This window comes from Heptranchias perlo, chromosome 36, assembly GCF_035084215.1.
Source record: "Heptranchias perlo isolate sHepPer1 chromosome 36, sHepPer1.hap1, whole genome shotgun sequence".
Lineage (NCBI taxonomy): Eukaryota > Metazoa > Chordata > Chondrichthyes > Hexanchiformes > Hexanchidae > Heptranchias > Heptranchias perlo.
The window spans coordinates 19591827-19606025 of NC_090360.1; the positions used below are offsets into that span (position 1 = coordinate 19591827).

The window sequence follows — 14199 nt, forward strand, 5'->3', positions numbered from 1 at the left end:
AGGAAATAAGAGAGTGGCAGTGTATTGACTGCAGAGCCAACATTAAACTGAATAATGTGGCAATAATCTTACCTTTTGATGAGGGATAACTGGCATGGGAGAGTCCATACGGAGAGCTGCGGTGGGAACCGGACCTGGGCGTTTTGATCTGAAAGAACAAATCCAGAATATTTTTTTTTAAAACTCTGAACAGTTCCTCCTCCTGTAGCTAGGTTTGGAACTCGCCTCCTTTTTAAAAAGGGATTCTTCCATACAATTGCCAGAGCCAGATTGTTGCTCCAATTTTCTCTCCCTTCCCGTGAGGAAATAAGAAATAAGAACATAAGAAATAGGAGCAGGAGTAGGCCATCCTGTGGTGGGCCTGGCTGGAATCCATTTCAGACTAAAAACAAAGCTAACTGTACTGCACCTGTAGGTGGCACAGTAAGCATAACGTTACGTGACCAAATGATTGAAATGGGGACGGACCTAATGTTATGCGACAGCCCACAGGCGAATGCAAGGGATAAACAAGCTTCAGTCTGGGTGGGCTTGGGACGCCATCCCACACCTCAGTGACACCCCAATAACAAACACTTCTTCACTAAGCTTCAACATAAAATTGATCCTCTTTAGTGTCACGCACATCTTATGCAGAAAAACCCCACCTCGGAGCTTCTGACTAGCTCAGTAACTCTGCTGGCTTCACACTGCCTGGTTAACTGAGTGCACATAGTCAAATATAAGCCCACAATTGGAGGTGACTGTCCATAGAGTTGTCCGTCAAAGAGACCACAAAGAATCATTAGCACTGCTCCTCTCTGACTTAACCCACGTCTTAACTCCAGACCCCACTGTCAAATGAAACCCACTACTCCAAAAAAGACACTAATGCCATAGGATTTTTAAAAATTTGAATGGGATGACTTAGTTCATTGATTTGTGCTAAAAAATAGGCATGATCAGTTAGATAGCCTCCTTCCAAGTAAAATAACAGCAATCAAATCAATCAGACTAAGGCCTTCCTGAAAAATACATGACTCTGCTGTGCACCGAGGTGTGGAAATTAGCCAGACTGTAATACAGAGCTATGCAAGTTGCAGACAAGCTAGCAGTAACTGGAGATACTAGCTAATTTCTGGGAGATTCACTGTAGTGGCCCAGGACCATTATCCTCTGATTTACACTCTACCTGTTGAGAGTGTGCCTCACCTCTCTGGCTGTGCCTGTCCATTCCCCACACAGCTTGGGACTTACGCTGTGAGCAGTGAGAGGATGAACCTACAGCTCAGTACTCCACTGGGCACATCAGTGCTTTTCAACGCAGGAGAGGTGCAGGAAACCATCGAGCTGATCAGAGGAAGTAGATAGTGAGAGGGAGACATTAAGAAAGGGTCAGGCAATCACCTCAGGACACTGGAGTATCCTTATGCAGCTCAGCAGTATCAAATTCTGAAGGGGTTCGATAGGGTAGATGTAGAGAAGATGTTTCCTCTTGTGGGGGAGTCAAAACTAGGGGTCATAAATATAAGATAGTCACTAATAAATCCAATAGGGAATTCAGGAGAAACTTCTTTACTCAGAGAGTGGTGAGAATGTGGAACTCATTACCACATGGAGTAGTTGAGGTGAATAGCATAGATACATTTAAGGGGAAGCCAGATAAACACATGAGGGGGAAAGGAATAGAAGGGTATGCTGATAGGGTTAGTTGAAGTAGGGTGGGAGGAGGCTCATGTGGAGCATAAACACCAGCATGGACCAGTTGGGCCGAATGGCCTGTTTCTATGCCGTACATTCTATGTAGTTCTAAGTAATTCCACGTAAAAGAGAAATGACAATGGTGTATGATCCTGGGCAATCCAAAAGATCCAGAACCTATTCTCATCAATCCTATTTAACATATTGGCACCAGGAAAAAAAAACATTTTAGTATTCATTCTCGGCATGGGGCATCGCTGGCAAGGCCAGCATTTATTGCCCGTCCCTAGTTGCTCTGAGAAGGTGGAGGTGGGCCGCCTTCTTGAACCGGTGCAGAGGGCAGTAAGGAGTCAACCACATTTGTGTGGGACTGGAGTCACATATACAGCAGACTGGGTGAGGACAGCGTGTTTTCTTTCCTAAAGCACATTTAAACCAGCACACTTGAATATTGCGTATGGATACCCTTCTCGTGCTATTCTTAATTCATTACCTCAAACTGCTTTCCTTATAGCTCATGCCATAGCCCCTCCCCCTCTGTTTTTGCACATGGTAATGATCTGCCAAACCCTCCGGCCTGTAGGTTATGAGGGCCCTTTAGTCTGAAGGGCAGAACGGAAGGTAAAGGGAACGCTACAAAAATATTATCAGATGACATGTGTTCCACCGTTCAGCCCAGTGATCCATCACAGGTCGGTAGCAGGGAGCGAAGATTAGGAGCTTCGTTCAGCACTTTCACTGCGATCGCAAGACCGCACCCTGAGATGACCACACGTCACCACAATCAAAGCCCCCAAAAGATGACATGGAATTATACCGAATGTACAGCACAGAAACAGGCCATTCGGCCCAACTGGTCTATGCCGGTGTTTATGCTCCGCACAAGCCTTTTCCCTCCCTACTTCATCTAACCCTATCTGCATAACCTTCTAAAAATGCAGCATAGTCACTGCACTTTCCGGTCTGCAGTCAGGTCGAGTGTTCTAGGGGAGAGGATGGACGTATCTACACCACAGTCTAAAGTCCAGTCAACTGGAGATGAAAGCTAAATGATGGGGGGTGGGGGAGAGATATGGGTAAAAAAAGAGAAAATCAGAGCCAACCAAAAGAAATCCACCTAAGAACAGACATGGATTTCTGAAAACATTTCTCAGATATAGTGACCTTCATCCCTTTCCCTCAGGATTTTGAACATTTCAATGTACCTGGACATGTCTCAGTTTATTATTACCAGCAATGTACAACAGCCGTGTCAGAGATAATGGATAAAACCAGCAAAACCTAGAGTGCTCAGCGAGTACAAGGGATCAATTAATTCCACTCTGGTAGCCAATGGCTTCAACCCAAGCTGTTGCCAGGATTCCACAGGGATCTTACAGATCTTTTACCAACATGTCCTTATAAGGGAAGGAAGAAAGAAAAGGAAGGAAGGAGAAAGTAAGAGGGGGAAAGAAAAATATAAGAGAAAGCAAATTCAGACTCCATAGGGTTCATCTCTCACTCATTTTATCACATATGCAGAGCGAGAGCTTCTGAAGGATTTGGAGCTTTTAGTGTTAGAGAGAAATCAAGTACGTTTTACTGGGCTGTCAGCTTAACTCAGTTGGTAGCAGACTTGCCTCCGAGTCAGAAGTTGTGGGTTCAAGCCTGATGCTGGAGTTTGAGAACATGATCGGGGCTGGCAGTAGCGAGTTACTGGGGATTCTTTCATTTTGGTCTTTGCTTGTTGTCTGCTTTCCATCAGTCCGGGTGTGTCCTCAGTCAGTCAGCGATCTAACAAAGCCCAAGCAGATAGGATTGTGGAAACTCCTGCCCCGGGAGGGAGGAGACAGGGGATAAAGTTGATCATTCTCATGGGACAGTCAGTCAGTCATTGAAGCTCGGACCCTGAGGGAAGGCAGTCGGTCCATTGGGACATTGAGAGTTGACCGTGTAGCATTGGCTGGAGTCACACGTAGGTCAGACTGGGTAGGTGGCAGGTTCCCTCCCTGTGGAATATTAGTGAACCAGTTAGGTTTACAACCATTCAGTGGATTTTATGTTTTTTTTGGTACTAGCCCACAATTCACCAGATTTTATGAAATTCAATTTTACAACTTCCCACGGTGGGATCTGAACTTCTAAGCACTAGCCAATCCTGCTCTATGTCCAGCACCAGAGCAAAGGACTCCTAGTCCCAACAGCCCTAAATAAAAACCTCCTTTTGTGAAAGGGATGGGGCCCAATTCCATAGCCAATGACAGCTCCCTCTCCAGTACCTCGCCAAGTGACCACTCACAAGAAGGGAGAAAAACCAAAAACAACTCTCTGGGGGCAGGCAGAAGATTCTAGACTGGAGCAGGTGATCACCCAATTTCAACTGATCTTTGACCTCGCCAGACTCTGAGTCTTACACCAACCATGGGACAAAGAAGTGACATTTTGGCTGAAGCACACTCCTAGCCATATAGAAAGAAAAAAAGAGGAAAGAAAAGGGAGATATGGCTCCATAAAGAACAGTGCTATTCCAAGGAAAGAAAAAGACTTCCATTTATATAGGGCCTTTTTACAACCACAGGACATCCCAATGCACTTTACAACCAATGAAGTGTAGTCACTAGTGTAATGTAGGAAACACAGCAAGGTCCCACAAACAGCAGTGTGATAATGACCAGATAATCTGTTTTAAGCATTAGTTGATTGATAAATATTGGCAAGGACACTGGGAGAATGCCTCTGCTCTTCTTCAAATAGTACAATGGGATCTTTTACATTCCCCTGTGAGGACAGACTCTCAGTTTAACCTCTCCCTTAATACTCCCATAAATTGCCAAGTCTCTGGAGCAGGACTTGAACCTACAACTTTCTGAGTCCCAAGGCAAGAGTGCGACCCACTGAGCCACAGCAATTCTACTCCTGACAGTAGGCCTATTGACATCATTTGAAAACTGCTAAAGGTTCTTCAACTTCTTCCCATAAAAGGGCATGGAACATGAAAAATTGTGACCTTTAAAAAAAACACTTTGGGAAGACAGAAGGGCAAGAAAATTTGGTGCCGTTTGCCACATCACCGACCAAGTGACATTTCAAATGTGATTTAAAGCATCGTGACAAACGTTTTTTTCATGGAGGTGATGCCTCTTTAAAATACAAATGGTGTCTACCCCGTCCCAGGGCAGCACCATCACTTGCCGAGGGGGCAGGCAGTAGCCCAGTCGTGGGCAGCTCTATCAGTAGGAACATAGGAACAGGAGTAGGCCATTCAGCCCCTCGATTATTCAATTACATCATGGCTGACCTGTACCTCAACTCCATTTACCCACCTTGGTTCCATATCCCTCGATGTCCCTCACCCAACAAAAATCCATCAATCTCAGTTTTGAATTTTTTAATTGACCCCCATCATCAACAGCTTTTTGGGGGAGAGAGTTCCAGATTTCCACTCCCCTTTGTGTGAAGAAGTGCTTCCTGACATCGCCCCTGAAAGGCCTAACTTTAATTTTAAGGTCACACCCCCTTGTTCTGGCCTCCCCCACCAGAGGAAATAGTTTCTCTCTATCTACCCTATCAACTCGTCGAATCATCTTAAACACCCCTTAATCTTCTATACTCGAGGGAATACAAGCCCAGTCTATGCAGCCTGGCCTCATAATTTAACCCTTTTAGGCCCGGTATCATTCAGACAAGATGCTAGGATGTGCAGACAGCAGTGTGAGGCCTCCCCCTGCCCCCTCCCCCTTCCAGGTAGGGAGATGCGAGCTCCCAGCCTCCACACGTCAACGTTGCTGAGATTGAAAATTCACTGGCGTCGAAAACAGCAGGTGACAATAGACGACAGGTGTTTTACTTTTGTTTTCCTGCCAGATTTCTTTCCCCCTTCACTCCCTGCTGATGTACAGTTCCAAGTTACCCCACTCACCCTTCAGGATCTTGCCTCAGTGGCTATAATTTGTGTCAGCGACTATGGGTCGGCTATTTAACCACGTGGTGCATCACAGCTGGCCCAATCACAGTCTTTTCCCACACTTACTTCCAGTAGGGGGCCCCTTGGCTGGTTTTCCCCTCCGAGGGAATGGTATTACAACACTGTAAAAGATCAGCTAATTCTGCATAACAACAACTTGCATTTATATAGAGCCTTTAACGTAGCAAAATGTCCCAAGGCGTCATCGGACAAAATTTGACACCAAGCCACATAAGCAGATATTAGGACAGGTAACTAGAAGCTTGGTCAAAGAGGTAGGTTTTATGGAACGTCTTAAGAGGAGGAGAGAGGTAGAGAGGTGGAGAGGTTTACGGAGGGAATTCCAGAGTTTAGGGCCTAGGCAGCTGAAGGTACGGCCACCAATGGTGGGGCAAAAGAAATCGGGGATGCGCAAGAGGCCAGAATTGGAGGAACTCAGATCTCAGAGGATTGTAGGGATGGAGGAGGTTAGAGAGATAGGGCGGGGCATGGCCATGGAGGGATTTGAACACAAGGACAAGAATTTTAAAATCGAGGGATTGCCGGACCTGGAGCCAATGTAGGTCAGCGAGCACAGGGGTGATGGGTGAAGGGGACTTTAGTGGCCTCTTTCAGGCCAGTTGAGCCAAATGACCTTTCTCGCCTCTATGCACATTGCGATCTTGTGAACTCCTTGGGTTTGTCCGATGCCCCCTCCTCATTCAAGGAAGTTTCCTAAATTTTCCATTTCTAAATTCAACAGAATTTAAGAAAGGACACATTTCTTATCCCTTCCCATTTTAGTTTCTTTCTCCTCTCTTTAGATTTCCCCCTGTACTTTGCACCAATCAATGGCTCTTCTCTGCTCCCAAGTCAAGGATAAACCATTTTTAAGCTGTTCACTGGGGAGTGAGAGAGGGATCCACGATGAATGCACTGTCCAATTTTCTAAGCCTGTCTTTGGGGAAGCAGCCTTGCCTACTCCTGCTAACAGAGTGTAATCAATTATAGATGTTTCCTTTAGTTCATTAAGTGCTTCATATTGGTTTTGAGTGTGCAATTTGGAGATAGTCCCTTAGCAAATCAGCGTTTGACTAGGTTTCAATTACCAACTTGAGGCAGACGCTCCTGGTCAGGGAGATGACAAGATGGATTTTGGTTAGCAGAGTCTGAGGTGCTGTGTAAAATGTTGATCTCAAACCTGAATAAAGATTCCTTTGTATTCAAATCTTGGCTTACAAAGAAACCATCACAACTTTAAATATAAATAATCAACTCAAAGTGTGGGCTTTGCCATCATGGCAACACCCTCAGCTGTGAGTCAGAAGGCTGTGGGATCAAGTCCCACTCCAGAGACTTGAGCCCATAATCCAGGCTGACACTCCATTGCAGTATTGAGGGAGTGCTGCACTGTCGGAGATGTCGTCTTTCAGGCGAGAAGTTATACAGAGGCCCTGTCTTCCCTCTCAGATGGATGCAGGAGAGTTCTCCCTGTGTCTTGACCAATAATTATCCCTCATGTAGCATCATTATATTATTTTTTTTTATTCGTTCATGGGATGTGGGCGTTGCTGGCAAGGCCAGCATTTATTGACCATCCCTAATTGCCCTTGAGAAGGTGGTGGTGAGCCGCCTTCTTGAACTGCTGCAGTCCATGTGGTGAAGGTTCTCCCACAGTGCTGTTTGGAAGGGAGTTCCAGGATTTTGACCCAGCGACGATGAAGGAACGGCGATATATTTTCAAGTCGGGATGGTGTGTGAGTTGGAGGGGAACGTGAAGGTGGTGTTGTTCCCATGTGCCTGCTGCCCTTGTCCTTCTAGGTGGTAGAGGTTGCAGGTTTGGGAGGTGCTGTCGAAGAAGCCTTGGCGAGTTGCTGCAGTGCATCCTGTGGATGGTACACACTGCAGCCACAGTGCGCCGGTGGTGAAGGGAGTGAATTTTTAGGGTGGTGGATGGGGTGCCCATCAAGCGGGCTGCTTTGTCCTGGATGATATCTGACTATTTATCTCATTGCTGTTTGTGGGATCTTGCTGTGCACAAATTGGCTGCCACATTTCCCTACATTTAAACAATGACTACACTTCAAAAGTACTTCACTGGCTGTGAAGCACTTTGGGACTTCTTGAGGATGTGAAAGGCACTATATAAATGCAAGTCCTTCCTTTCTAACTTCACTTGGTCTCAGAACTATAGCCAAAGTGATCACTGTAGCTAATGCTTCACATGGGGACAAAAAAAATCCAAGAAGGGACTAATACTTAAATGTAAAGAAAATAAGGTGCATGGAAAATGTAAGATCTGGGGGTCCTGATTGACAATAAATTGAAGCTATTGCAACAATGCTCGGCGACAGTGAGTAAAACAAATCAGATGTTGGGCTGTATTAAAAGTCAATATTGAGCCCAAACAGTGAGGTAATCCTGCCAAATTATTGTTGCGACCGCACTTAGAATATTTTGTACAGTTCTGCTCACCACAGTACAAAAAGGATATTGCAGCTTGAAAGGTTAGAGAAGAGAGCAACCAGAATGATTGAGGGGATGGAGGGATTGGATTATGTGGAGCGATTATGTAAATTGGGCATCTTCTCACTGGAGAAGAGAATGTTGGGAGACGATATGATCGCTGTTTTTAGGATTCTAAAGGGACTGGATAATGTAGACCATGACAAGCTGTTTCACCTTGTCCAGAACAGTAGAACCAGAGGACACGGCCTGCTCATGAAGGGGTTAAATTCAAAACTAATCTGTGGAAACATTATTTCATTGAGCGAGCGGCTAATCTATGGAACCGGGTCCCTAGGGAGACGGTGGGAGTAAAGAGCATTGATTCATTCAAGTGCAAATTAGATAATTTCTTTCAAAAAATATTTAGGGATACAGTATAGGAGTAATTTGAGTCATGACATGTGGTAAGTGTGGAATTCTTAGGAGGAACAGATGACTTAGGACCTATAGTTCCCAAAGCTCTCCCCCACTGGGTTTTCCTCGCCTCATGTCTGGGTCTGTTGTCGGCTAACTGATAGAGATTGATTGCTATGATTAGTCAACAACTCCATTATCGTTGTGTCATGGCGATTACCAGAATGGTAGAAGGCGAACTAGATGGACCTTTTGTCTTTTTTTGTCCAGCAATTCTTACCTTCCTATAAAAGATGACAGAAAAAGTGAAGCATAAGTCTGAATTAAAAAAGGTTCATGTAGGAGTAAAATGGAAAAGTTGCCACCAAGCTAACAGGAGATCTCACAGAATATTGGAAATGGTTAAAACAGTATTTTAAATTGATGATAGGAGCTGCTGGAGCAGATGAAAGTATCCATTTTCCTATCTGTATTCAGGAAGATGTATTAAAAGTTTCAACGCTGAGCAACGACAGATTAGATGACAAACTAGGGATTTTCTGTCTTTATTTTAGATGTTTTTATGATGTAAAGATAGTTTCAAAATGGGCGATAGTTTGCGTGAAAGAGTTATTTTCTTCAGAATCAGTTAAGATAAAGACACTTTGATGGTTGATGAACACACAACAAAACAAAAGTAATTTCCAGTCACCATCTGCTGTCAAAACAAGCGGACTTTATATCTCGGGAAGCTGGCCGTTAAAAGCCATTAACATCGTATCTTCCAGGGTGTGAAGATAAAATGGCTCTACATAAAAGAAGCTCCATGACATAATCACCAATTCTGGCTGATAGCTTTTATTTCTGGAAAAGGCATCCAGACTCCGTGAGGATACACGTTACTTTGCGTGCAACATTTCGTCTCCAAAGATTATGGGCTGACCGTTTATTTTGTCCCTTAGAATGGTTACATGGGAGTTGTAAAAGATTCCACTTTCTGAAAAGACTATTTAACTCCTTGTGGATGGTTTCTAATTTTCTATTGTTCCAAAATTTTTTTTTTTACATATTTGTTCTAAGGATGTGGGCAACACTGGCAAGGCAGTGTTTATTCAGTTAGACTTAAAAACTCCCATGCCACTATTCAAAGAAGAGCAGAGCTTTTTACCCGTGTCTGTGACTCGGTGGGTAGCACTGTCACCTCTGAATCAGATGGTTGTAGATTTAAGTACCACTCCAGAGGCTTCAGCAACTAATCCAGGCCGACACTCCCAGTGCAGTACTGAGGGAGTGCTGCACTGTCAGAGGTGCAGTCTTTTGGATGAGATGTTAAACCAAGGCCCCATCTGCCCTCTCAGATGGATGTAAGAGATCCCATGGCCCTAGTTCAATGACCAGCAGGGGAGTTCACCCTAGTGTCCTGGCCAATACTTGTCCCTCAACCAACATCACTAAAATAAGTCATCTGGCCATTTTCTCATTGCAGTTTGTGGGATCTTTCTGTGGGCAAATTGGCTGCCGCATTTCCTACATTACAACAGTGACTTCAAAAGTACTTAATTGACTGTAAAGCGCTGTGGGACGTCCTGAGTTTGTGAAAGGTGCTATATAAAAATGCAAGTCTTTCTTTTTTATCTATGTCTCTGATACCAGTTTGATGGGTGTACATTAATAGACACTTTGCAAGGAGTTCAAGGCTGTACTGGCTCATCATTTGATTCAGATGACATTTTAACATGTATTAACCTAGAAAACTAGCAAAAGCTGACCAACAGTTTCAAATAAGCTGGCACAGCCCCCCAAAAAGCCGACTACTTAAAAGCAGCCCTGTACATAGGATCATGACATGCAAAAACAAGTAATTGCACTGAAGGTGCAGAGGGACATGGGCCTACCATAACTTAAGCAGCAGGTTTGCCCAACAATCCATCACCTGTAGAGGAGGATGTTTTGCAGCAATGAAGGAGTTAGACCTGTAACTAGTAGTAATCCCATAACCTGCTGATATTTCGTCCTGTAACTGTGTGCTGCCCACAGCTTTCCCCATACCCCACAAGCTTACAAGGTCATACAAAACACAGCAAGTCAGGTGGAGTTAGTATCTATCTGAATGCGACGCTTCAGCTAACATTCAAGAGCAGGTCACTGGTTAGTGACACCACACGTACCCAACATTGCCATCCTGCATTGTAACTTAATTCTCTACCCATCTCGTTCATTCACGTCACATTAACAAGTCTACACCTACTTCTGGAGGCTCAGGTTCAGGGAGTAGGAAGCCGACTTGATCTTGTTCTGGCAGTCCAGGTGGGTCATGCCCTCTGTGCTGACCCCATCTATGGCCACGATGGTATCTCCCTGGTTGATGTTTGCCAGGGCCGCCTTGCTACCCGGACTTATCTGAAATGACAAGAAGCGTCCGTGAATGTTGGAAACTTGAAATTAAAACAATGACAGAACCAAATAGCTAACCAACCAACATCTGAAAGAAAATGATAGACTAATGTTTCCATTATATCCCTTCATCACACTGGCATGAACAGCCGGGATACAACTGACAAGGGCATGTCCAAGAAAACAGAACAGGAGAGGGCAGCAGAACAGAAAAGGAAGAGCTCACATTGGCTAACTACTTTCCTAAAGAGGCAGCGAATGGGCGTGACAGTCCATCGACAGATCTGAAAATGCCAGGAGGTGATTTATAATGTGCAGCACTCCATAGAGGTGGCTTGAAATTGGAATTAGCTATGGAAGCATTTCAAAGACAAAAGGGGAATCAGAAACTGCTCCAAAATGGAAAAACAATCAAATGTAGAATCCAACAGGAAAATAACGGAGCAGACAGCTAAGGTCTGAAGTGTTGGTCAGTCTTCAGATCTCAGGGCTAAAGAGTGCCCAGGACAGATGAGATTCTGCTTCTGAAGTATATACTGAGTTTGGTTATACCACTGAAGGAAGCCACAGGTGGAAAGGTCAGAATGAAAATGGGAGGAGTTGAAACAATAAGCAACAGGGAGGTTAAGATAATAATTAGCAGAACAGAGATGTCCAATAGATTGGTCTCCCCCAATATTAACACGTGTTAATACTAAATTAACATCACCTTTCACCCCCTCCTTTTGTTGACAATTTCTCCCCTCTGCCCCTCCCTAGAAGGAACAGACTCCTTACTGGGTGCCATAGGAGCTATTTGCCCTCTGATACCACCTCTAAGTGGCCATTATTCATCTATGCGCCTCAACAGTGAACATCAGACAATTCAACTGATTGAGGCATCACAGAAGGGCACAATCCCTTCATTACCCAATATCCATCTCCAGTAATGGGTTGCAGGATAGTGATCAAGGCTGGAAATCTTGGTCCATTCCCCCCCCCCCCCCCCACCCCCCCAACACTACCTCTTGCCAGCCCAAGGACAATGAGCGAATTGTAATGCTGAGATTAGGCAACTCAGCACAGAGTGGACGTCAAACCTCACTTGTCTATAGGACTTAGGAACTCACTCAACGCTGATGGAGCCAGTCTACTGTCTAAGCCCTGCTGATGCCTCTTACTGGAGACTATCGGTTGCAGACGTTAATTAATGGGCAAGAGATTTTTTTTAGTCCAAAAAACACACACACAGTTGGTATGAAAATATCATCCGAGAGATAGATTGAAGCAATATTATAATACATATAGACATAGTGCAATATTGTGTCTAGAAATCCTCTCACCTCCAGACAGAACGAGAAAAGACAATGGTAGCACACGGCAGACAGCAATGGGCAGTAGTTACACCCTCCACACCAGTCTCATGTCATCATCAAACAACCACCTTCATCTAAACCAGGGTCATATGAGAGATAGAGAGAGAGGGAGAGAGAGAGAGAGGGGGAGAGAGAGAGAGAGAGAGAGGGAGAGAGAGAGGGAGAGAGAGAGAGAGAGAGAGAGGGGGAGAGAGAGAGAGAGAGAGGGAGAGGGAGAGAGAGAGGGAGAGAGAGAGAGAGAGCAGCACCTCACACACAATGAATTTCTTTGAAATGCAGGAGCCGTGTTGTACACAGCAAGATTCCACAACCAGCAAACAAGATGCGTGATCATGTAATCCTTTTCTTTTGAGGAAGGACCAATAGCCAGGACCCCAGGAAAACTCCCTGTTCTTCATGGGAACATTGTTCAAGGTAACTTTCTCAAGGGCGATAAATGTTGGCCTTGCCAGCAATGCCCACATTCCATGAATGAATAAAAAAAAACGGCTGCATCCATCTGACAGGTCACAAGGGGGGGCCACCTGTTTTAGGCTTTAATCAGTTCACTCTTACCCATGAGGCAGCTGCACCACCACCTCCTATTCTTCAGTTATCACAATAACCGAGTTACATCGTCTGCTAACCTCAAGAAGAGACCTCAGCCTATCGTCGATCAGAGGAGCTGATCACTGAAGGGATTTTTCCATGTTTACGCATCCTACACCAGCCTCACAAACAACCCACAGAGCACCCTCTCAACCCACCCTCTTCGTCATGATGTCGTCTGTAGACTGCTCTACGTTTGTAATCCCCATTAAACAACATTTATGGGTTCCTGCTCTTGACTGGTGTTGGGCGTCCCCTGCTGGATAGTGCTCGCCAAGGGAGAACAGAATCAGGCTTGGCTGTGATGGCCAGCACAGTCGAATAGCAAGCCAACATTTTGGCCACTTGGGTAAAGTACCAGAGGCCTGCCAGCAGCCATGGAACCGTACTGCCGCAGGAGTTCCCGAGTCTTCAGGAGGGGAGGGGAGAGAAGGGAAGAAGTCTGGGGAAGCCTCACTTACATGCCAAGCACAGGGCACCCTTTCTGTGAGGAAGACTGTATCTACATCCACTGCATAAGCCAAAATGATTAGATATATAATCTCTGCGGGAGGATCCAGATAATTTATAACATTCACATCCATCACTGCCACTGAGTGTTTTGTGAAGAAAACTGACCCTAGAGCCTTGTTAAGCGATAAATATATCTGCGTTGCTGACTTGGCCAATGTGCTTCATAGGCAGTATGAGTTAGTGAGAACCTAGAGCTCCTTGCACCTGCTCCACATTCATCAGACAATGGCACTGCCTGCTGGCTTCTTCCCCTTCTGTGGACACTCAGCCAGACTTGGAGCAACACTGACAAACATCTTTGTGTCGTACTCGAGGGGCTCAAAATTAGTCGAAGGAACATCAACAAAAAGGGGACACAACACTGACTAAATCACAGGGGGGAAAAGAAAAGAGGATTAGCACCTTAGTGCATTAAGTTCAAAAGTGCGTTATAAGAAAACGGCCACCCTATCTCAAGAATGCAAGTCACAAGATTAACTACTTCCATGAAATGATTGATTAAATTCCAACCCCACTCATTCTTGGGCCCTGGGAAACCCAGCCCACAGCCATCAAATTCAAACGGCTGCCAAAATCTGAGGCACGCAGCCTCATTAACATATTTATATTACCCACCCGTCTCTCGAGAGCAGGTTAGTCGCCCGCTCTGGTTAAACTGGAAGTAGGCGCGCTCCCAGCGGGTTGGAGTCGGGATTCACATTTTTGAGGATTTAACCCCCCCCTCCTGCCCGCCATCCTGGGGGGCTAAAATACATCCCGTAGTTTCCATCCGTACTGGGCTGTGTGTGACAGTGATAAGGGGGCATTTATTAGACATCTACTTGATATCGATTTAATCAAAACGCAATTATTTCAATCACTGTTAATGTGGAGTAGATTGGATGAATTGGTCCAATTCAATTCACA

General features: G+C 45.0%; 1 protein-coding gene across 1 annotated transcript in view; it reads right to left on the reverse strand.

Moving 5' to 3' along the window:
* ldb3a (LIM domain binding 3a) overlaps positions 1-14199 on the reverse strand; it is a 256055-nt gene that overhangs the window by 101474 nt on the left and 140382 nt on the right. Inside the window, exons 3-4 of the mRNA XM_067972340.1 lie at positions 10692-10843; positions 73-148 (exon numbers count right to left, since the gene is read on the reverse strand). Of these exons, the coding sequence (XP_067828441.1) occupies positions 73-148; positions 10692-10843 (228 nt within the window). The remainder of the gene's footprint in view (positions 1-72; positions 149-10691; positions 10844-14199) is intronic.